This window comes from Dermacentor andersoni, chromosome 2, assembly GCF_023375885.2.
Source record: "Dermacentor andersoni chromosome 2, qqDerAnde1_hic_scaffold, whole genome shotgun sequence".
Taxonomy (NCBI): domain Eukaryota; kingdom Metazoa; phylum Arthropoda; class Arachnida; order Ixodida; family Ixodidae; genus Dermacentor; species Dermacentor andersoni.
The window spans coordinates 153,243,724-153,266,184 of record NC_092815.1 but is presented as its reverse complement, the minus strand read 5'-3'; the positions used below and the strand labels follow the sequence as shown (position 1 = coordinate 153,266,184).

General features: G+C 45.0%; 1 protein-coding gene across 2 annotated transcripts in view; it reads right to left on the bottom strand.

Annotated features, from left to right (window-relative positions):
• Nucleotides 1-22,461, bottom strand: part of LOC126540573 (rifampicin phosphotransferase-like) — a 98,428-nt gene that overhangs the window by 9,443 nt on the left and 66,524 nt on the right. For both annotated transcript variants that reach the window (XM_072286567.1, XM_050187412.3), the window contains exons 29-37: nt 18,406-18,468; nt 17,699-17,791; nt 12,450-12,509; nt 9,472-9,563; nt 8,637-8,700; nt 6,241-6,404; nt 5,148-5,226; nt 2,704-2,749; nt 272-348 (exon numbers count right to left, since the gene is read on the bottom strand). In XM_072286567.1, coding sequence (XP_072142668.1) covers nt 272-348; nt 2,704-2,749; nt 5,148-5,226; nt 6,241-6,404; nt 8,637-8,700; nt 9,472-9,563; nt 12,450-12,509; nt 17,699-17,791; nt 18,406-18,468 — 738 coding nt within the window. The remainder of the gene's footprint in view (nt 1-271; nt 349-2,703; nt 2,750-5,147; nt 5,227-6,240; nt 6,405-8,636; nt 8,701-9,471; nt 9,564-12,449; nt 12,510-17,698; nt 17,792-18,405; nt 18,469-22,461) is intronic.

Here is a 22,461-nt window from a genome sequence, read left to right as displayed (position 1 = left end):
CAACATACCTTACTACTTTTGACAGTAGTCAAGACCGTGTTACATGTCAACGCTTGTTGCAACGTTTTGAGTACATTCACTTTTTGGCATGGCTGATATCTGTTGCGATAGCATATTTCTTACGAGAACACCATTTTATGTCATGTTATTTTTTCTCTACCGCTATAATGTATTCACGAAAATTACAGTGCACGCATCCGCCAAAATAACACTCGTACTATAAGCCGCATTCTGGCAGCGCTGCTTGCGTAAAGTTATGGCCTCGTATTACCTGTATGAGGTGGGCTTCCTCAAAAGATGGCACCACACGGGCTTTGCCTTCAACGACGCCCTGAGACATCGGGCTTCCTGCGGAGAAATAATATGGCGCAGAAAACAAAAATTAAGCAAATATTTACCACTTGTTTGGGGAGAACACAATTAAAATACATGAACCGCTGCTACATGAAACGCGCTACATGAAAGGCTGCTTTGAAAGTTGAGTTCATGTTTTATAATTGTACACCGACAGCCAATTTGGCTGTGGTATTTTTTTTTTTTACAATGAATTAGTATGCATTTCCCTTGCTTTGAAATGTGCATTTACCTTATCGGCTTATTGATATACTTACAAGCAAAGCGTCAAGAAACGTACTCACACATTATTATACTAATAGTATTCGACTACATTCTCCATGAAATAGGCGGGTTTTTGTCTTTCCAATAAGGAAATGCGAATATAGTTCCATTAAAGTATTTGTCAGTGACAAAGTTGACATGAACATCTGTTAAGATAGTTTTTTGACTGGCTGACACTCTGGTGGCCTTCTCTCTCAGTAGTGTTCTGCGCTACCTCAAGACGGTCACCATGGTAATCGCCAATAGATTATCGCATTTACGCAGGAGAAGTGTGTTGAATATTGCCCAGGATTAGTAGTAGAAAAAATTACTGCATACGAGAAAGTCTGCAAGCAATTTTTTCCTACACTTGAGAACTACATTTCGGTGTCGACAGCTATATCGAGACACATCACTACAAGAAGCTATGGCAGCGCCCATTGTCGTCAGCATAAATCTGCTGAGAAGTTGCTGCCAAATTACATCAGTCAAGTTGCAGGTGGACAAATTTCAAAGTCTGTGCTCGGGCTTAGACGTGAACACCCGAAGACGCGAACAACGTAAAACATGAACAACCATTAACCTTCCGTTGTTTTATTAGACAGGCTGACCAATATCACATGCAGTGGCTGTGGTGTTGGGCTGCTAAGCACGAGTTCGCGGGATCGAATCCCGGCCACGACGGCCGCATTTCGATGGGGGAGAAATGCGGAAATACCCGTGCAGTTAGGTATATATGGGCAATTTAAAGAAGCCCAGGTGGTGCAAATTATTCCGGAGTCCACCACTACGGCGTGTCTCGTGATCAGATCGTGGTTTTGGCAGGTACGACCTCATAATTTAACAAGTACCACATAGGAGTGAGAGACTTAGCGTTCCCAAATATTTAGGTAAGCAAAGCTGCGCGGGTTACTATTAGGTTGTATTGCATACATCGCCGTAGGGCACTTGTAAGTATAAGTGTAATACTTCCTAAACAACCTACTGAATTTACATTACTACACGCAACTGCAAAGACAAAAAAACCTTAATTCTAATAACCATTTCATGATGACCTGATAGTATAAATAGACGACTCGCCTTGTGAAACTTTTTTGGCTACGAGCTAATGTGTCATTGTTAATGAGGCACGACTGCATTTTTAAAGTAGCGCAACACCAGAATCACATTGGCATGTTCATGAACCAGCCTTACAGGCACGAGGCTCAGTTTAATGCCTGTGGAATATCTTTGAAGTGAAAAAATTGTCTCCTTGTCCTGTTTTTAAACCTCGGTCTGCCATCCACGAGCGCGAACGTATTCCTACAAACTTCACCAGTGACGAAGCAATCAAGCGTTCCCACCGTATCAGAAAACATAGCTCGATGAGTTCACTATTTCTGCATGGCGCGCCTCATACAGCCCTCGGATAAAGTTATTTGCACCAAAGACACGAGTTCCGTTACCCAGCACATACGTAGCGGTATTATACGTGACTATGACATATAGGCCACCTATATACGTTACATCGCCTTGAACGTGCCAGGCAGTAGGACGACGACGCCTTGACGACAATAGAGTGCGGATGACCGAATGACGTTGATGGCCTGACGAGAGTCGGATGGCGAAGCCCGAATGACGGCAAGGCAGGGATCACGATAGCGGGTCGACCGCGAGCACATAGCGAGTGGCCCAAGATAGTAGACAGCGTGAGCTACTGAGTCGGCGGAAACCGTTGGAGGCACAGGGAGACAGAGATATAGGAAACTGCGTCAGCTATGCGAAGAATGGTAATTGCATAAAAAATTTCACCCCTTGGTCCCCTTATTTGTTTTTGCTCGTACTTTTTGAAGTAACAATTTGGCCTGCGGGTTTGCCGTTTGAGGCTGCGGAATAACAAATCAGTTAGTCCAGTAGCGCGCCTAGCTGTCAAGATGCCAAGAGTGTATAGAAGTTAGAATAAGAAATTATTTTGTTTTCGCTGGGGGACTGTACCTCCTCACTTTTATCTATATTTGTGCTAAACATTGCCATACGAGACGAATCTGTCATTCACCTAAGTAATGCTCGTTTACACATCGAAGTTAGTTCATGCAACGCTTGCTGCTTCTAAAAATAAGCACTTACCTTTGACTTCGAAGTCCCCTTCAATGTGCCTTTTGATTCGTTCAATCTGAAAAAAAGATAGGAAACAAATTATTGGACGTTATAATAGAAACCTACAGTGCTTTCAAGATGCTGAAGAAATGCATACTTGTCTCGTTTATAGAATGCGTACTTCACTATGTCAAACTAAACCTGCTTGCTTTTCAATAGAGGGCGATGCATAATTGCAGGTCCCTATGGTGTCATCACCTTCGTCAATAGTCAAAAACACGCCCTTTGCAAAACAAGTTGTATTACCGCAACGTTTCGACCGCTCACAAGGTAGCACGAAAATCGGGCACGGATTCTGCTGCCGTGAATGCTAAGCCTACAAATGAAGCAACCCTAGGGGTAAAGTAGTCATTTGTTATACTTTTGTCACTTTTAATTGTACATGGTAATAGGAAATAAGTTCCCGCATGAAAATAATGTAGTCGTGCACGGACCGAAGCGTCTCAGAAAATTTTACTTTGTCGGTCTTGATCAGCAAGTGTGTTTACATTAACAACAGTAAAGTGGACCCTTGCGCCTTTCGATCCTGTAAGTGCATTTTTTTTTTCAGTAGCACTCAACAACTAAGGTAGCGCAGCTTCTTTTTCTCCTTGACCGACTTAGTTTATTTCGTTCTGAATCAACAAATATGGGCAGCGACTATGGTTAAAGTATGCTAGTTTATTAGGAAATAGCATAGGCCGTGCGCTAAATGCTGCGAAAGAACTGTGAACTAATGTAAACGTGCAAAAGACCAAAATGTGTCCATTTCGTTATTTTAATTTATACCTATTTGTAACAAATCAATCACAACGCAAAAGATTGCAGCGTACTCCACAGAACGCTCTTCATAGTTATATACTACGCACAAACTGGTGGAGCGACAAAGAACCAAGAAAACCCGCCGTGGTTGCTCAGTGACTATGGTGTTGGACTAATGAGCCCGATCCCGGCCATGGCGGCCGCATTTCGATGGGGGCGAAATGCGAAAACACCCGTGTACTTAGATTATGTGCATGTTAAAGAACGCCAGGTGGTCGAAATTTCCGGAGTCCTCCACTACGGCATGCCTCATAATGAGAAAGTGGCTTTGGCACGTAAAAACCCACAATTATCTTAAAAAACCAAGGAAGTTGAAATTTTGCGTATTGTTGGCCTACTTGTTTCTAAGCAAGATCAAGATAAATTTACAAACAAGCTAGTGTAGAAACTAATACAATGCAATACCTCTTGGAGTTAGACGGACAAAAAACCAGACTACGGAGATGCGTAGAAAAGCTATTCAGTAGTGAAAAAAACAGTGATTGCGATGCAAGGGGCCATATACGACAGGAGTTGTACTTAAATTGTACGTAAAGTTATAAATCCAACTTTGTTTATTTACACGCGTACGATTCGCGTGCGAAAGACAATACATGAAAGTAATTTCATTTTATTATCTACAAAAAACAAGAGCTTTTGTCATTCGGCTTTACCAAAATTGAACTCAGACATGTTCTTCTCGCGTGGAACGTATGACATCTTTTAAGATATTATCCATTATATCCTTACATACGCTTTAGCGTGCGGCGCTATAAATAAATACACTGGGTATCGGCCGTTCTTCAACGAAGCTCTCGCCAAAATGGGTCACTGAGTATGTGCCTCTAAGTGTTCGGAAAGCGAGGGAACAGTTCTCTGCATTCCCCAAGTTTCTCCTCTCGAAAGCGACGCGCACACTTCTCGGCAGCAACGCTAGATGGCGCAGCGTGTTCAGAAAGAAGCGCGGGAGAGGAGACCGGTTGCCGCACTGCGCGTTTCTTGGCGTCCGCACGTACCGGCACGCAATTCATTTAGGAGCACATGCGCAGTCTTCACGGCGCCTCCGCTAGATGGCGCCAAGCGTTCTTAAAGAAGCACGAATGAGGAGTCGCGCCGCAGTACGCGCCTCATACATGACTCGTTTCGACTGTGGCAGTACGTCGTGCGGCTATACTGTTCAATGGTAAACTGATTATCGTCGGTAGATATCGTGAGACAGGTTATGATGATTTTTTTCGGTCTCTTAACGAGCGTGTGTTACACTGAAATTGTCATATATTTCATTGTGTAACAGCTATGATGCCACAATATGTGCGCTGTCAAAACAAAATGGGCCATGGCGGACGAAAGTAGTGAACGGTTTTTTTTTGTGCTCACCATTGCAGGAAGGTGTCAGAAAGAACCTACGCTCGTCTTTACTGCTCCATTTCTAGATTTTGGTGTGGTATGATGTTCACATCGAAATAATACCACTATTAATAACCATTCAGTAGGCCCGTCTCTCCACTCCCTATCTCCCCTTCCGTATCCATGACTATAGGCACAGAAGCAGCGCGCTGTGCCGAATCGTTTTTTATATTATTTTGGACATCCTAGCGTCAACTTTGCATCTTCAAAGTAAAAAAAGGACTTGCCGGTTTTGGGATTCCCACAAATAGGGTTGGATATCTGTCTTTGTCAAGCTGTGCGTGAATTTTCTGACGCCGCTGAGCTCTGTGAAAAGGCAACAAAAGGTGAAACAATATGGAAAAAGAGTGCATAGTCTAGTGATGTTCAGGTCAACTGGATATTCTCAATTGAACCATACTTTACAATGACGCAAATCTCAAACCCACGAATAATGCGTTATAAGCTACATCCGAAGCAGTCACTGTACTTGATAAATATATCATACCGCGGTAAAGCAAGGGGAACTGCACAGATATGCATATTCGTTTAGCTAGCAGTATCTCGCCAAAGGTTGGGCGAGTTGCTTCTGCACGATGCTAAATGTAATAACGCGATTTTGTACAAGGACCAAAACCAACGAGTAGACTAGGACAAGAGCTTGTCCTTGTCTACTTGTTAGTCTATGTCCATGTCCGGAGATGCGCCGTTACATTTTGAATGACATCCCCAATTTGCCAAAACCAGCCAATAACTTACGCGCGCTTACAACAAAGCTAAACAACTCCACGTTTACTGTAGAAGTTTAGATTCAGTAGAGAGGATATATTGCTCCAAACAAGCAGCATACATTAAAGTGCTAGTTAAAAGACAAATTCTAAGGATATGCATATATTAGTACCTACAATTACTGGCCTCATAAATAGGTATATTTGGGTAGATCTGTCCAATTTTCAGCGTAGGCACATCGCAGGCAGTCAAGATCTGGTTTCATCGTCTATCAATCAACCTTTTGGTGTTTTCCGGCAGCCTCGTGCGTCGAGGCGCAGAGATTCAGTATTCACATTCAGTATTTATCAGTATTCAGTATTTATTCATTTTCAGGATTTTAGGTATTTAGTTTCACATTCAGTATGGTTTGCGTCCGTGCTTTGCACGGACGGAAACCATACGGGATCGGCGCTGAGGGCGACAACGTTAGCCGCTCACTCCCAAGAATTATCTGTGCTCGTATCGCTTCGCCGACGGTTGGGTTCATTAAAGAAAGGAAAAGACGACGAAAGCGCTGAGCTCATTCACGCTACCGAAAGGCTGACCATTTTCTGTAGATCGCTCGCTTACTTGAGAACGAGCTCTGGATTCCTCGTCCGGAGGAGGATGCCAATCTCCTCGAAAGTCAGGAAGAACAGCAGGTCCGCCGAAGGGAGCCGGCCTTCGTGAACCATGCGCCGCGCCAGTTGGTGGCACACAAGACGCAGCTGGTGGAAGACGCGCACTGCAGCGGACTGTGAAAAAAAATACACCCGTGTCACGTGAGTGTCAGTTATAGATGAACAGACGACAACAGAAACAACAAAAGAAGTTATCTTCAGTTGTTGCCACACACACTATCAGCTCTACACTAAGAAAAAAGAAGCCTCCTTGACTGAAGGGCTCCTTCCCGACACAGTTTCAGTTTTCATACTTTCTTTGTTGTTGCTGATTGTTGCGTCAGTTGTGATGCACAAGTTTGTTTTGACGTTAGGAAGCTCAAATGTCATGAATGCGAGAAAGACATAAATGAGCTTTCCCGCTGTTTAACTTATATTTAAAGTAATAATGGATAAGAAATAAGTTCGCGAGAAGCTTGACATTCATAATAGCAAAAGGAAAAGTGATAAGGCAACTGGAGGAAACGACACGTTGCCGTCAGTAGGAGCTGAAGCCACGTGCTTCACATGATGCGCGTCACGGGGACGTTCTCGTACCTGATATGCTGCTATTGGGGAACGCTATGCCCCATCACTCAAGACGGGGCTGCGGAAGAAAATTCCACTCCCAGCTTTCTGTTCTCGTGTACGATATCCCTAGATATGCACCCTCTGACCACACGTCGGCAGTAAAAGAAACAGTGTAATTGTCTGCGTGGTAAAGCTCGCAAGGAATGCATCAGTGGCTTCACGAGAAGAAGTTCCTGCTTAATCATTATGAGTAAGCTTGGGAACTATCACGCGGCGCTCCTTCATGCTTGTTTGCTCTTCTTTCTTTTTTTTCGCTGATATGTTCACCATCCCGTGTTTTGAGAGCACGAGTCGGGTTACAACTTTCCAAAAGGCCTGCCGAAGAAGTAGTGAGACGCAGAACAAAGGTCAGAGAATGCAGAGGGGAATGCAGTGGGGAAGGCCTAACACCGAGTTGGGGTGCCAATAAGCCGCGGTATTGACAGCAACGGCGGTAGGCTATAGACAGGCCAAAACAGAAGCGTCATGCCTACTGCAAGAGAATAATAGAGTAGGTGAACTTATTGCACTAGATGATTCAGAATCACGTATAACGAGAAATGGGGGTGCTGGTGTTCCCTTAATTGCAAATATAGTAATTAATAACAATGTTTCTGGCGTATCGGTGGATACGGAAATAGATATATTTAGTGGATACTTGAAAGATTTTCCTTGTGGCATGTTTGGCATGCTATACTCCAGATTGATAAGATGAAAAAGGAAATGATGTGGACAATTCATACCAAAGGTACACAACATACAGAAACCACAGCCCCTAAAGCTCAATAAATGTCTCATTGAGACTGCTCTAAAGAAAAAAATAATGTGTTTTTCGTTGCACTGGATGCACAGGCGGCGGTATAGTTCATGGGCCAAAGGCAGGTCTTAATTGAAAGGATGACAGTTGGTGAATGTTGAGTTAGGACAGGGCTATCTTTTGTAGTGTATATACAGCCTGCAAGCGCAGAATGTGTTACTCTACTGCTACGTTGTAGTGACGATGAAGAAAACAGTCGCAAAACTGTGCATGACGGAACCAACTTTTTCTTGGGCGAACCTGTGCCCACAAAAGCGAGTTACCCTCAAAGCACAATGATAGCGGCAGATACTGTCGGTGACCGCGGAAATCTGATCTGCGGGGCAAGCGCCTCGGTTTTTATATATGAGTCATCGAAGGTTGCAGAATAATTGCTGGTGCCCGCGTGCCTTCCATAAAGTACTACACAATTCGCGTCGCGCATACGATCAGATTACACAAGGTTAGGTGACAAAAGACAAATGATGGAACCATCAATACTATTCGTAAAATTTCAGACACATGCAGGCGCGTCCTGCGCTGAGCGATAACGTTTTACCTTTGTTAGCCGAAGAAAAAACGGTCACCGGAGAAAGGTAAACAAGTACACGTGTCGATATCTTCCCGCAATTTGCACGCAGAGCACAGTGGTGATCTTATCCATTTGAATTTGAATGTGAAGTAGTTCGTGTTTGTCTAGTTTACGAGAATTCTGTGTAGACGTGCCCTATTGTGCCTGTCACGGCTGCATGTCATGCGAAACTCGCACCTAGGACCGTAAGTGCGAAAAGTCCATAATAATTTTCCGAATGATGGATAATATTTTCCTCTTGCTACAATGAACCATCACTCCTTACAGTTGCTTAACACTATGAATTCAGAACAGCGGGTCGTCATGGTGCGTATGAACCTGTGAATAAATGTTTAGATTTTTTTTCCACGTGTCATACTTCGATACCGACCTTTGCCGCCTCTCGCGCAGCAACGCCACCTCGCGCCTTTGGCATCACCAACTTCAACATGATCCTGTAATGGAGAGTTTGAAGTTTAAAATGCAAGAAATGGAACTGAAGCCTTTTATTATAACCTTATTTTACTTGTTTTAACTCTCTCATTTTTATCTAATCAACTTACCGAGCATTCATTCAAATTCTCGAGGATTGAAGAAAGTCAATCCTTAAATTAAGTTATGGGGTTTTACGTGCCAAAACCACTTTCTGATTATGAGGCACGCCGTAGTGGAGGACTCCGGAAATTTCGACCACCTGGGGTTCTTTAACGTGCACCTAAATCTAAGTACACGGGTGTTTTCGCACTTCGCCCCCATCGAAATGCGGCCAACGTGGCCGGGATTCAGTTCCGCGACCTCGTGCTCAGCAGCCCAACACCATAGCCACTGAGCAACCACGGCCGGTAAAGTCAATCCTTGCAAGTGAGCAGCGTTAAGGCAAACTGCAATTCTAGAGCTGCGCATGCAGTGGCCTGCCGGAACAGCTCTTTACACCTTCCACTAAAAGGGACGGTCGAGCTTACGAGAGTGCCATCACGTAGTGCTTTCAATGCGCACTATAGCGCGATTCCAAGCGACAGTAGGGAATCGACAACGTCGACCCAAGATATGGCTTTCACACAGCGAGTGGCCACGGAATGGTCCACCGTACAGGCTTGCACTACATTCGTCACATGTCAGCTATACAAAAATTTGCTTGATGAAACTGACAAACTGTAAGCTTGTCTTTGCGCTTCGAAAGTGGCTGCACGATACATTCTACATGCACGGAGTAAAGTTTTTTTTACCTCCGAATGGTAGAAAGCCTGCGAGTTACAGTGGAAAGGTCCCGTGAAGCAGCCGGTGCTTCTCCCTCGACCTGGGGTGCCCTTGCTGCAGCCTAGAACATGGCAGCGAAGACAGACAGCGCACAGAAATCTATATATTCACGAAGGTCATACACTTCACTGACAGATCAGTATGTACAGACACTTTTACAGAGGAAAAAGCCGCACGAACGAATACCGCAATCACCTTGCAATATAATTCCATCAGGTCACTGGAAAATCGCAGGTGCAACGAAATCACCAAGTTGTCAAAGTAGAAACTAAAAGTACTAACGCTAGAAAAATTCTATAAATCAAAGGTCGCAACGTGCATGTAAAATAGCATTAGCGCAAATCGCGAAACCTTTCTGTAGCAGTACGTTTTAACAAGACAGTAGTTTGACTTAAAAACAACACATTAAGGAATCTCACAAGTTAGAGTTAAATATAGTATTTTATGTCTCAGATATTTATTTCCATACTTCCTTAAGAGCAATAAAAATTTAATAAGCTAGATTGACGAAGCCCCCTGACTATTTGAAATATTTTTTGAAGGATTACATTGTTTAGGTTGATTATATAGCTCGTACTTTGCGTTTGCGTTTTATTCATGTATGAAGTGTTATTTTCTTGTTTTTGAAATGATATTTCTTTTTGTTACATTCAGTGTTGGACTACGAAGTCGTTGTAATTATTGTGGGCTATCCGCTCTGCATGCAAGTGGTTGATGCTGCGGAGCACAGAACGCCTTGCATAGGGGTCATGCATTTATTCAGGTGCTGTGAGCGCATTCTGTCCTGTACACTTATTTGGTGTTCCCGTGACGTCGAATAAACCAAAAACTATCTAAAAAAAATAAAAGCAAACTCGACCAGCCATCACCTGTGACAGATCGACTGCTCCTGGAAACAATAAATCAGAATTTTTCCTCGCTAAATATAGCTTGGCATGTCATGCCTTCGGCTCCTCTCATCATCCCCATGAAGTAGGCCTATCTCATAAAACATTGTCGCGGTAACCGCTGGCCACACTCACGCCCGAGGTTTGCTTAGGCTTTGTGACAGGTAGTGTCATCACTAGCACTGGTCAGCACGTACAATATATACAGGAGCTCACCGCGGTCTTTTGCATTTCTTTGTGCTACCACAGCCAAGCGTGAGAGCAACCGCATCACCGTGACAGAAGCTCACGGCACGAAGTGCTCTTCAGAGAAACGTTGCACGACATGCTGCCCACATCGCTGTGCTGAGCACTGCGTAGCAACGATAAGTTAGTGAGCGAGCGCAACAAATTTGAAGGGGCGAACGCTCCGTAAAATGCGGCGCGTAGCGTCCATTACAACGCTTGGCGGCATTAGGTGGTCAAAGCGCATGCGCAAGGTCGGCGCGTGCCCCGCCAGCGCAGACGGCACTGCTAGGCACGGATACCAGCACGCCGAAACGCTGTAGCAAAGAAATGTAAGGAACTAGCCATAACATTGATCCAACGACGTCATTGAACGGCCTTCGTCTCGTGCGCATCTGTGATCTCGAAGACAGGAGCTGTGGGGCAGCACCATCCTTAGCGGCACTTTAGTCAGATGCGCAGCGCAGTATGCCACCCCGGCCAATAAAGAAGGTTGTTACCCTTCTCAATGCGGCGCAAAGCTACCTGGATGACGCGACGTCGTTCTTGAGAAGGGGCACGGGAGCGCATTCAAGCTCTCTGTAGCGGAGTGCGGGACAGCAGAATGCGACAGCGACCGATCGGCTTCTTTACTGAAGCCGCTGCCTTTTAAAAATTAATTTTGTCTTATTTTGTTACGATATGCGCATTGCACCGTCCCTGTAGAAATCTTGGTGCTAATTCGTTGACACGAGTTCGACTGGAAGGCAAGCGTCGTTAAGCGTGGTCCTCATTTTTGGAGCATTGATTTACTTAGGCTGTATGTCTCTCGGAGAGCTTGAGTTACTGTATGTCGTCTTTAAGATTACTGTAACCCATGTAAACGAAGCACAAAGGCAAGCTTAGCCGCATATCTTAGTGTTGTTTTGCTCCCGCCAGTTCGAAGTTGGTTCTTAACATGTTGAGCGCTGTCGGGATTATGTTCACTGTTTCACTGCTCAAGTAATGTCATTCGTAAGCAATAAAATTTGCGGAAGATGTTATTTTATGGCCAGAACATACCATTCTAACGTGGCATTAATATGGCACGCTCGCATAAAACACTACAGGATGCGGTTTGTTTTCGATACTAGCGGCTGTTTATATATATATATATATATATATATATACATGTGCGTGTGTGTGTGTGTATGTGTGCGTACGTGCGTGCGTGCGTGCGTGTGTGTGTGTGTGTGTGTGTGTGTGTGTGTGTGTGTGTGTGTGTGTGTGTGTGTGTGTGTGTGTGTGTGCGCGTGTGTGTGTGTGCGTGTGTGTGTGTGCGTGTGTGTGTGTGTGTGTGTGTGTGTGCGTGTGCGTGTGCGTGTGTAGAAGTGGCAAGCTATTCTCGCTACGTGCGATCTTGTGCATCACTTTCATTCAACTACAGAGCACCAAATCCTGTTAATGAGCTTCTTTCCTTCTCAAAGAGTTCGCGTTAGCGCAACTGTCAATAGGGGCACCATGAAGCGATCTCGACCATGCACTATTCGAGCTGCTTGTATTGTCCTGTACAAACGCAGGCGTCAGGCGTGCATAAGATTATGCGGACACGTCCCTGGCTACAAACCGTCCATTGACGTCGTCTGCGTCGTGTGGGTGTTTAATCCAACCGGGTATGAGACTTGCTCATGTGAGCTCATAGACCACATTTCCACCCTTTCTTTGTTTTTTTGTTTTCAAGTTTTATGCCGGAGAGTGGGTTTCACAACCACATGTAGGAAATTTTTCATTCCGGAGGGCAAACTAACCTAAAGAAATCCACATGTACACAAATGTTAGCATTTATGTTTGCCCCCAGGCAACGCGAGCTTACTTACCTTTAAAGACTTAACGAGAGACGAAGGATCCAGTGCCCAGGGCTTGGTGTACAAATCGAACTGAGAAGGAAGAAGTAGACAATGTTTTAACCACGTTAGTATAATTATTAGTCATACTTTGCTAAAGTCAATTTGTCGAAGCCAGTGCTCACGTGGATACTTTCACAGATTGGCGCATCTCAATTAATGTTTACCTTTCATCCATTTCGCGCTAGGCTCCCGTACAGCCGTTAAAATATTGCAGCTAAATGTACTGATGAAGTACGAAACGAACGAATTTTGGCAATTTATCTGCGAACCATTTGTTTCGCGCCATTCCTCAGCGAACGGTTGCTCATAGTGGGTTATCAAAAATGTCGATGGAGAGTCGATGAGTGCAATTTACTCGTGAGGCTGACTTAGACACTATACAATAGCGATCAAAACATAAGTGAACAGCATGGATTCTATTGGACAGTATTAGCTTAGCTTGCGTAAAACGTATGCAATACCGTTGTGTACATTATAAAATAGCAGGTAAATGTGCTCATGCGAGAAAATCGACTTGAAGCTTTGTGGGTTACGTGCACACGCTCACGCTGTTTTCTTTTTTCCCTTTTTTTTCGGCATTTAGCACTGTTGGTTTGGTATGGCTTGTATTGCCAGTGTGATAACATAGCGAGGACACAAGGTTGCATCTCCCAACCAAATTCGCCCTTACTGCTGGTCTTCGTTGCGATTGCGAAATAAGTAAATATATGCGAAGTAAAGGCACCTGGGACAACCTCCAGGAGGGGCTAGGCAGTGACCATTACGTACTTGAAATTCTGTTGCGTGTCAAACCCAGACCACCCGCGAGATATGAGTATGTGGACTGGGACCTTTTTCGAAAAATCAGAAATGAAACAGTCCCGCCAGACGAGACCGTATGCAGATCTGCTAGAGTATCTGAATATGGCAGTTAAAGGAGCAACCAAAAAAATTATTACGGATCTTGAAGTTCCTAAAATGGACTCGAGACTCGCTCACCTTTTGGAGGCCAAACACGTCCTCTCAGCCAGGTGGAAGACCCAAAAGCTTAATCGTAGACTCAGATCGAAAATCGCGCTTCTTAACAAGGAGATTGAAACCTATTCGGCCCAGCCCGCCCGGCAGCAATGGGAAGAGACGTGTACCGAAACGGACGGGCGTATGCGAAGATGTAGCAAATGGAGCTTATTGAAAAGTCTCCACAACGAGAAACAGTCTAAGGGCACCCTTAGCTTTGCAACGGATAGGCTCATAAAGAAGCAAACCGCAATCGGTCTCACCGACAGGGAATTAGCCAACAACTTAGCACATACTTATCTCCCCCTCGCCAAAGACACGGATCGCTCGGTAGAGCGTATAAACTACATGCTACTCTCGGCACCTGATCTAGACGAACTTCTCACCGTGTCAGAGATCAGGCACATTCTCTACAATCTAAATGGCAGATCAGCCCCGGGGCCTGATGGAATCGCGAACGAACACCTCAGGAATCTAGACGATAGGGTAATCGAGATAGTCACGGCCGAAATCAATGAGGTATGGAAAACTGGACAGGTCCCGATAGACTGGCGTACCGCACTAGTGGTACTCGTACCCAAACCAGGAAAACCTCCACATATAAATAATCTGCGGCCTATTTCCCTCACATCATGCATCGCCAAGGTTGCGGAGCACGCCATACACAACAGGATCACTGAACATATGGAAAACAAGGAGCTATTTAGACACAACCTAATCGGCTTTAGACAGGTGTTGTCTACACAGGACGCTATGCTTTTGCTTAAGAGAGCAATCTTTGATAACCCTACTCCCGATGTGAGAGTGATCCTCGCACTGGACCTACCCAAGGCCTTCGACAGGGTCGCGCATAAACACATCCTGACGGAGATTTCCTCTCTTAACCTGGGTCAGCGGTTTCATGATTACACCGAATCTTTCCACGCGGATCGCAAGGCACACATCTGACTAGGCACGATCACGGGAGGACCCTATGAACTAGGCACCTGCGGCACCCCGCAGGGCTCGGTCCTCTCCCCACTGTTATTCAATATAGCCATGCACAAACTCTCCACTCTCCTCGCTGCAATCCCGAACGTGGGTCACGCCATTTATGCGGACAACATAACGATCTGGGCGCCGGGCGGATCGCTAGCCATGCTCGAACACTCGTTACAAAGCGCGTTGGAGGCTACCGAAGACTTTCTTTCAAACACGGGCCTTGAACTCTCCCCCGCTAAGTCAGAGCTACTGTTATACCGCCAGAGCAGACAAGGGGTCAGAAACCTTGCGCCTCTGGAAACTTTGCCAATAGAAATTCGAGCTAGTAATGGGCATCTGATACCGAGGATGGACTCGGTCAAAATTCTAGGTCTCCTCATTGATACCAAGAGCTGTAACTCGACGGCTCTCAATAGGCTCACTGGACAAGCTAGTTATGTCCTAAGACTTGTAGCCCGCGTCTCAAATCGAAGAGGCGGTCTCAAAGAGGACAATTTGCTCAGAGCTTATGAGGCATTCTTCCTGAGTCATGTTATCTACAACGCGCTGTACCTTAATTGGGGTAAAGCGGAAAAGGTCAAGCTCGACCCCCATATCAGAACCGGCCTCAAGCGCATGCTCGGCTTTCCGCAGTCCACAAGAACTGAGAAGCTGCTGGAGCTGGGACTCCATAACACCATCGATGAGCTAATAGAAGCTCATACAATGGCTCAAATAGTGAGACTATCATCCACTAAGCCAGGGATCAAGATTTTAGAAGAAGCGGGAATCCAACCCAGACATGAACCGGCGACCAAAGTTAGCTTGACCCGGGAAACCAGAACTCGCATCATGGTTGACCCCGTCCCGCGAAACGTCCACCCAGTGCATAACGAGGGTAGAAGATTCGCGAGAGCCAAGTCCATCCTTAAAAAGATCAATCAGCAGAAACTAGATGCCCTCTTTGTCGATGCTGCCAGATATGACAGTGGGGATAAGTTCGCTGTCTCGGTAGTAGATGCGGGGGGCAACCTGGTCAGTCCAGCCTCTATCTGTGCGAAGTATGCCCATGTGGCGGAGGAAGCGGCGATCGCTCTGGCTTTTCACAGCTCAAAAGTTCCCGCTATCGTCTTCTCGGACTCGCGCACGGCGGTTAGATCCTTCTCGTCCGCCTCGTGTCTGAACAGGCGAACAGTATTTTGAACAAAGCACTTCATAGAACTAGGGAGAGCAGCGAAGGAGGATACCACATCTCGTGGTTCCCAGCCCATCTGGATAGCTCAATTAACCCGCTTGGATGTAATCCTAACTAGCAGGCCCACCCGAGAGCGCGCGATTTCATGTACCACGCTATCGCTGTGGATAGCCAGGCTTGGAACGAGGTCAACATCCACAAAGATCCGTTATGTACTTTCCAAGAAATTGTTTCCCATTATCGACTCGGCAGGAGGGAATTTCCACCCCCTCACCCCAAATTGAACAAACCTCAGGCTAGCACAGTCAAACTTCTGCAAACCCTTTCGTACCCCACTCCTCGGTCCCTTAACAGGATAGATCCTGACCACCCACAGTCGTGCCTCAAATGTGGTCATGACTCATGCTCTTTCGAACACATGCTCTGGCTGTGCCCAGCCCTTAATGCCTATCCACCCATCACGAAAGAACAATGGCAGTAATCCCTCAAGAGCAGCAATCTCCACATTCAACTCCAGGCTGTCCAGAGGGCCCACGACATTGCGGCGGTACTTCATCTCCAGGTCCCATCGTGGGCAGAGCCACCGACTTGATCTTCGGGAGCCTTCGGCTATGGCTCCCCAAGATCTCAGTCCCTCAGGACTCCAATAAAGTTCTTGTCATGTCATGTCATATGCGAATACCACGCATTGCGAGAATCGGTTTAGGCGAAGCTTTCATTGGTGTTTGCGAAGAACGTTGTTCTCGTTTAGCGACCACCTTGCACGGTTAAACCAAACGACCAAGCCAGACACATTTTCACCGTGAAATTCATCGCTGAATATAAACTAGTGGTACTCGAGCATACCGATTCCACACACGACGACGAAAGAACGAAGGATAAATGAATCCGAATAATTGAATGACGATGGTGGTATGACGAGGACGGCGTGAAGACAACACAGGAATGACGATGCAATGGTGACGACGGAATGGCCACGATCGAATGACGACGACGCAATGCCGGCAATGGAATGGCCACGACGACGTGACGACAATTGCATGACGACGACGCAATGACGGCAGTGGCATGACGACGGAATGGTGGCAATCAAATAACGACAATGGTATGACGACAATCGAGGTGGCAGTGCTGAAATGTAGACGACCGCGTGATGTCGACGGCATGACGACATTGCGATGACGACAATGAAATGACAATAATGGTATGACAACGACGGGGTGACGACGATGGCATGACGGTGACAAAATGACAACGGCGAGAATATGACAGCGTGTTGACTACGGCATGACGGCTCCCAAAAGACGATGCCTGCGCGATTACAGTGGCGTGGCGACGACAGCGTGATCGAGATGGAATGATGACTACGACGGAACTGACAATGCCGAAATTGCGTTGACGGCGTGACGACGGCAACGTGATGGCGACATGGCAACGCAGCGACAACGAGTGAATGAAGACGACGGAGCGATGACGATGGCATGAGAACAAAGAAAGGATCACTATAGCAGGAAGGTGATAAAATGACGACGGCGTGTTTGTGTTGGAGCCCACGTCCGCACCTACACGTATATCACCTGCCGCTCCGGGCCTCCTGGTGCATCGTCGGTTTGCCCCATACCCGGTACTGGCCAATCATGCAAAACAGCAACTCAGCACGTGAAAATGGGGTTACAAGGCAAATAAAGACTCGCTGTAATAAATAAGCAAACAAATTGTATGGCAGGTGTTTATTTAGCCTTATATCAATTAAACTACTGGGTCATGTTCAGTCATTATGCGAGACATCTGTTGTTTGTTTTTAAGGGCATAATAGACGTCACCATTGCCTTATATGTCGCGTTAATGTCATCCTACTAATTTGTATCACAACTTTGAGCAATAGTTGTGTGTTCGCGGTGAGGAACACTCTAGTTCAGCTTCTTCGTCAGCGCACGCGCAAGGGGCAGTGGTTCTTTTGCGCGTGTCCATGTAAACTACCCGAAACACTGCACGAATACTCTAATAAATGCCGCCAAAATCGCTCGTAAGTAAATATAACTACGATAAAAAACAAAAGCCGACAGACCTCCTTAACCGACCGATGACCATGCTTCGTTATAAACTCCCGAAATTTCCGACCGCACTCGTTCTCGGATTTCAACAGCCACTCAGTCGCCTCCTGCAAGAGGAAAGAAGTCGGATTTAGTGCAATTCGTCTGGAATTGCTATGCCTGTGATTTCGCAGAGTGTCTGAAGGTTTAGCTATTGCTAAACTTGTATTCACGTATTATTCGCTCAGCATTCATAAATTTCTACCTTCATCCACAGCTTTCGACTAACTGACTGCTAAAAAACTGATGGTACAAATTTTATTCTCTTTATTAACATTTCTGCGTTTTTTTAATGTTCTCTTTAACCATTGTACGACAAATAGTTTGTATTTTGTGTTGACGGCTGATATTTACCTTCGGGACAATCACGACTGTCAACCTCTTCTATGAAAGAAATGTGTCAGCACAGCTATTATTTAATATTTGCTCTTTGCACCCTCTTGAACACGATAACTTCTTTTGCCCTGTCCTCATAGGAAGTATAGTTATCAGTTCTTACGTGAAGCATTAATATTTAATGGAGGCAGGAACAAGGACTACAAGAGTACGCGAGGCCACGCTTTGTCTCCTTGTCTCCGTTAAATGTTTGCGCTTCACACAGAAATGATGCAACACCACCTAACCCGATCAGTTACGCTACTAAGGAGGTATAGGCAACACCGCTTGTCTTGCGTGCATTCACCTCAGTAGTCATGTTGAGGAATTTCTCCCTGCCTGGAGACTCTCTCAGCACACGGCCCAGCTCCTGCAGTAAAGATCATCATCATCATCATCATCATCATCATAATCGTCGTCGGTAGCCTATTTTATGTCTAGTGCCGGACGAAGGGCTGCACATCGATCTCGATCCGATCCTTCTAAAACTAAGCCAGCGGTCACCAACAAATACATGCAAATTTTCTGATTTCACCAAACGACCAAGTTCGGGACCTCCGAATATGTCCTTAAACCCATCTTGTATTTCATTTCGTCAAAAATAAAGATTGATTGATTGATTGATTGATTGATTGATTGATTGATTGATTGATTGATTGATTGATTGATTGATTGATTGATTGATTGATTGATTGATTGATTGATTGATTGATTGATTGATTGATTGATTGTCCACCATCCTCGACTGAGCTTCCCTTCCCACATTTTACTTCGCCAGAACATTAACCATAACCTCTCCTCCTATTTTTGCTACATTTGATCTCGGTTTCTTTTCCAGTTCTCCCAGAGCAGCGGGGTAAATTCTGTTTTGTTGGTAAAACGCATTGACAGAGCTTCGCATCACTAGCATGCGTAATTTACTGCAAATTTCGTAATCTGTCTCCTCACCTTGAACTTGGCCTACACATTGCCCATGACGCGCTCCTCATTTTAACCAAATATGACTAAGGTACCTTCATTAGTTCACCGAAGAGCTCGGAGACACAAACTACGAAAGTCTTACGACGCGTGAATATCGGGGGGAAAAAACGAGGGTTCATTAACAATTTCCAGCTTTTCTAACTGGATCAGAGGCCTAGGCATTTTGTCAAACACGACACTTACCATGACCACCCCTACCATTTACAAGAAATATAAGCATGTCATAGCCTACAGCGATGTCGCCACAATAGGCAGCACAGCTGATAGCGGCTGAATGACATGTTCTAAAACTTGACTAAGACTTTTGTTTTTCAAAAGCTGAATCCGAATCAACTTATTTAACTTTGTACAGTGATGTTGTACAGCATTCCACCGAATCTCGCTAAATTTAATCTCGCTGGCATTTGTAGTTCTTCCAGGGCAACGGGCTAAATTCTACCCTGTTCTTCGGACGCACTCATAACGCTCCAGAGCGCTTGCATACGTAATTGATTGCCACAGCACCAGTTATCCACCCATAGTGCACTTTGCCTACACATCAACCATTACCTCGCCCTTACTGTCACCAAACTTAAACAAGCTGCCTTGTTCAGTTCCCCGAAGACACCAGGCGCATCCAATATGCGTACCACACATAACCCCCTCCTCTTCCCCGCCCCCACAAAAAGAAAAGAGGGTGCAATATTTATTCGTAACGCTTCTAAATAAGCCAGAAACGTTCAAACTTCGCAACACATTGCACTTAAGCTGCGCGCATTCCTTCTAAGGATAAAGTTTCTGAAATGCAAAGCTCTCTTGGTATGTTGCGATACCTAGCTGTAAGGGCATCATGACACATTAGAACGCTTGCTTAACATTGTTATTTTCTTTGCAAGAGCTGTATTCTATCAACACGCATTTGACATCACACACAAACTTGCCCTAGCATTCTCCCTTTGGTCGCGAAATTTCACCTTGGTTGTGAACTCTAATTATGCCACGGAAGCGGTTTAAGTTAAACGCCGCTCGTGAAACAAACTAATAACGCTCCAGACGACTTGCACACGTAATCTTTGTTTAAAAAAAAGGCGCAGTCACCCACCTATTTGACACGTTGCCTACGAATTATGCCTACCGTGTCCGTAATATTATGCAAATGTGAACAAGGTGTCCTGTTTAGTTCACCGAAGACACTGGAGAAACAAACTGTGAGCCTCGTATAACCAACAAAAATAATGGGGGAACGAGCGTTCAGTTTTTATTTACAGTTTTACGTTTAAAGCAAGCACGTCAAAGTCTCGCAACGCGATTGCCCTAAAAATTCTCCCTATTTGCAAGGAACTCCAAGTTCGTACTTCGCGCAATTGTCTTAGTAGTCTGGCGAACATGTTGAATAATGGCAGTGTGACACTTTGGAACGCTTGCATAAGTAACTTTTTTACAAATGCTGCAGTGGACCCACACATATTGAACATTTATCGCCCGTCACTGAGAACACGATTTCAAAACACCAAAGTATAAACACCGTGCCTCGCATAGATTACTAACAAAACCGGGAAAAGCAACTAAATACCCTATGTAAGGGTGTATTTCGAAATGTTAGGAGAAAGTAGGTACCTAACAAATATTTTCAAAGCACATAAGTAGCCTACTCAGTTAAAACTTATGGTATACGCATCTTCCAAAAAGTGGCCCCTGGGGCCGTATAACGTAAAACTATTCCAATGTGTTTTTATTCCAATCTCCTGACGTCAAATGTGCGTAACCGCCGAAGCAAGCATCAGGCGGTCACCCACAAGGTTGTCTGAACAAACCAATGAAATGTTCCCATCGTTCATAGGAGGTCCCTTTTGTTTGCTTGAAAAACGAATAACATTCTCTGCACTGAGCGGCTTGTCTTATCTAATTGGCTCACAAGAGGCGAGCAGCATGCTCAAGTGGAGAGGGATTCCATGGGGCCGAGCCACTGCATTGAATATCGATAACCGGATTTAGAGGGTAGTGCCAGCGTCTGCGATTGGTCCGCTTTCTCTTACTTAGCTTACGTTGGCTCGCCGACAATCGCGGTGGCATGCAACGGAAGCTTAATAATGACGCTAAAACGGATCCTCAGCAAAGAAGAGTTGGCAGAACAAGGTCGTAAACGTGCTGAAAGTTCTCGATAACGTTACACGGCCACACAAAAAGTTTTATTACACGCAAATAAACCCATGCTCTAAAGCAGAGGTAAGTAGCCAGTTTCTGAGCGATCGACAGCAGCCATCTTTTATTCCTTTCGGAACGGGGCAGCCTGCGGCAATTCAGAAGAAAATTCAGTTTTGTTCGGCATATTAATGCATCTTTACCGCGTACGCGTCACTTTGACGCGGTAAGATTTTGCGGTTTTGTGACGTCGCGTGAGAGGCAGGTAAAGTGGGTGCAGCCCGAAAACTTTTGACAAATAGCCGAGGGCTAATGGCAAAAATGCGTCGAATCAGAAATGACAATTTTTGTTTTGTTCGGTCAAATTATGCGTAATCAGTGTGTACACGTCATATCAGATGGGGAGCTATCGCGGTTTCCGTGACGTCGCGTGACAGACAGGTGAAGTGGGGGTGGTCCAAAAATATTTTTGACCAATCGCGGTGGGCTGATTGCAGAATTGGAATAGAAAAGTTTGGAATAGTTTTATGTTATAGCGCCCCTGTTTACTGAAAATATCAAATTTCTACATTTTTTTTTTCTGCCTGTGAACGCGTGCTAATATAAAGGTCTAAAAATAAAACGGACAGACAACGTCAGAAGTGGCACATGCCCATAGAAAAAGAAAAAACATGGCAGTGCTGTTGTGGTATTTTAATGGCTCTGCACATTCGACGATGATGTTTTCATTGACGTATGAAGTAGCACAAAACAAGAAGACGACACTAGTTTGCAGGTTGAATTTTCGCGTGATGCACCCTTTCTTTGGTTGCAGACAAGACATGATAGGATTTTTTTAGATCGTAGGCGCACTAGAAAAAAAAGACAATGCCAGACAGCGCCTGAAAATTTTTTACCGTTATATCCCAACGATTGTCACGGCTCACGAGCATTATTTCCAACTGATACAGCTAATGATATCCAAGTGAACGTTTCTCGCGATACGTAAAGCCGTTAAAAGTCCTTGGATACTTGCGCACATTTACGAAACCATGTTGCAAAACGTGCAAGGCATTATGAGCAGCTGCATATATATATATATATATATATATATATATATATATATATGTGTGTGTGTGTGTGTGTGTGTGTGTGTGTGTGTGTGTGTGTATAACCACCTACACACATAGATACACTGTTCTAAGCTCTCCCATGACCTCCCTACCTTTACCACGCGACACACTTCACACACATACACTTATCAAACACATTAAAGACACAT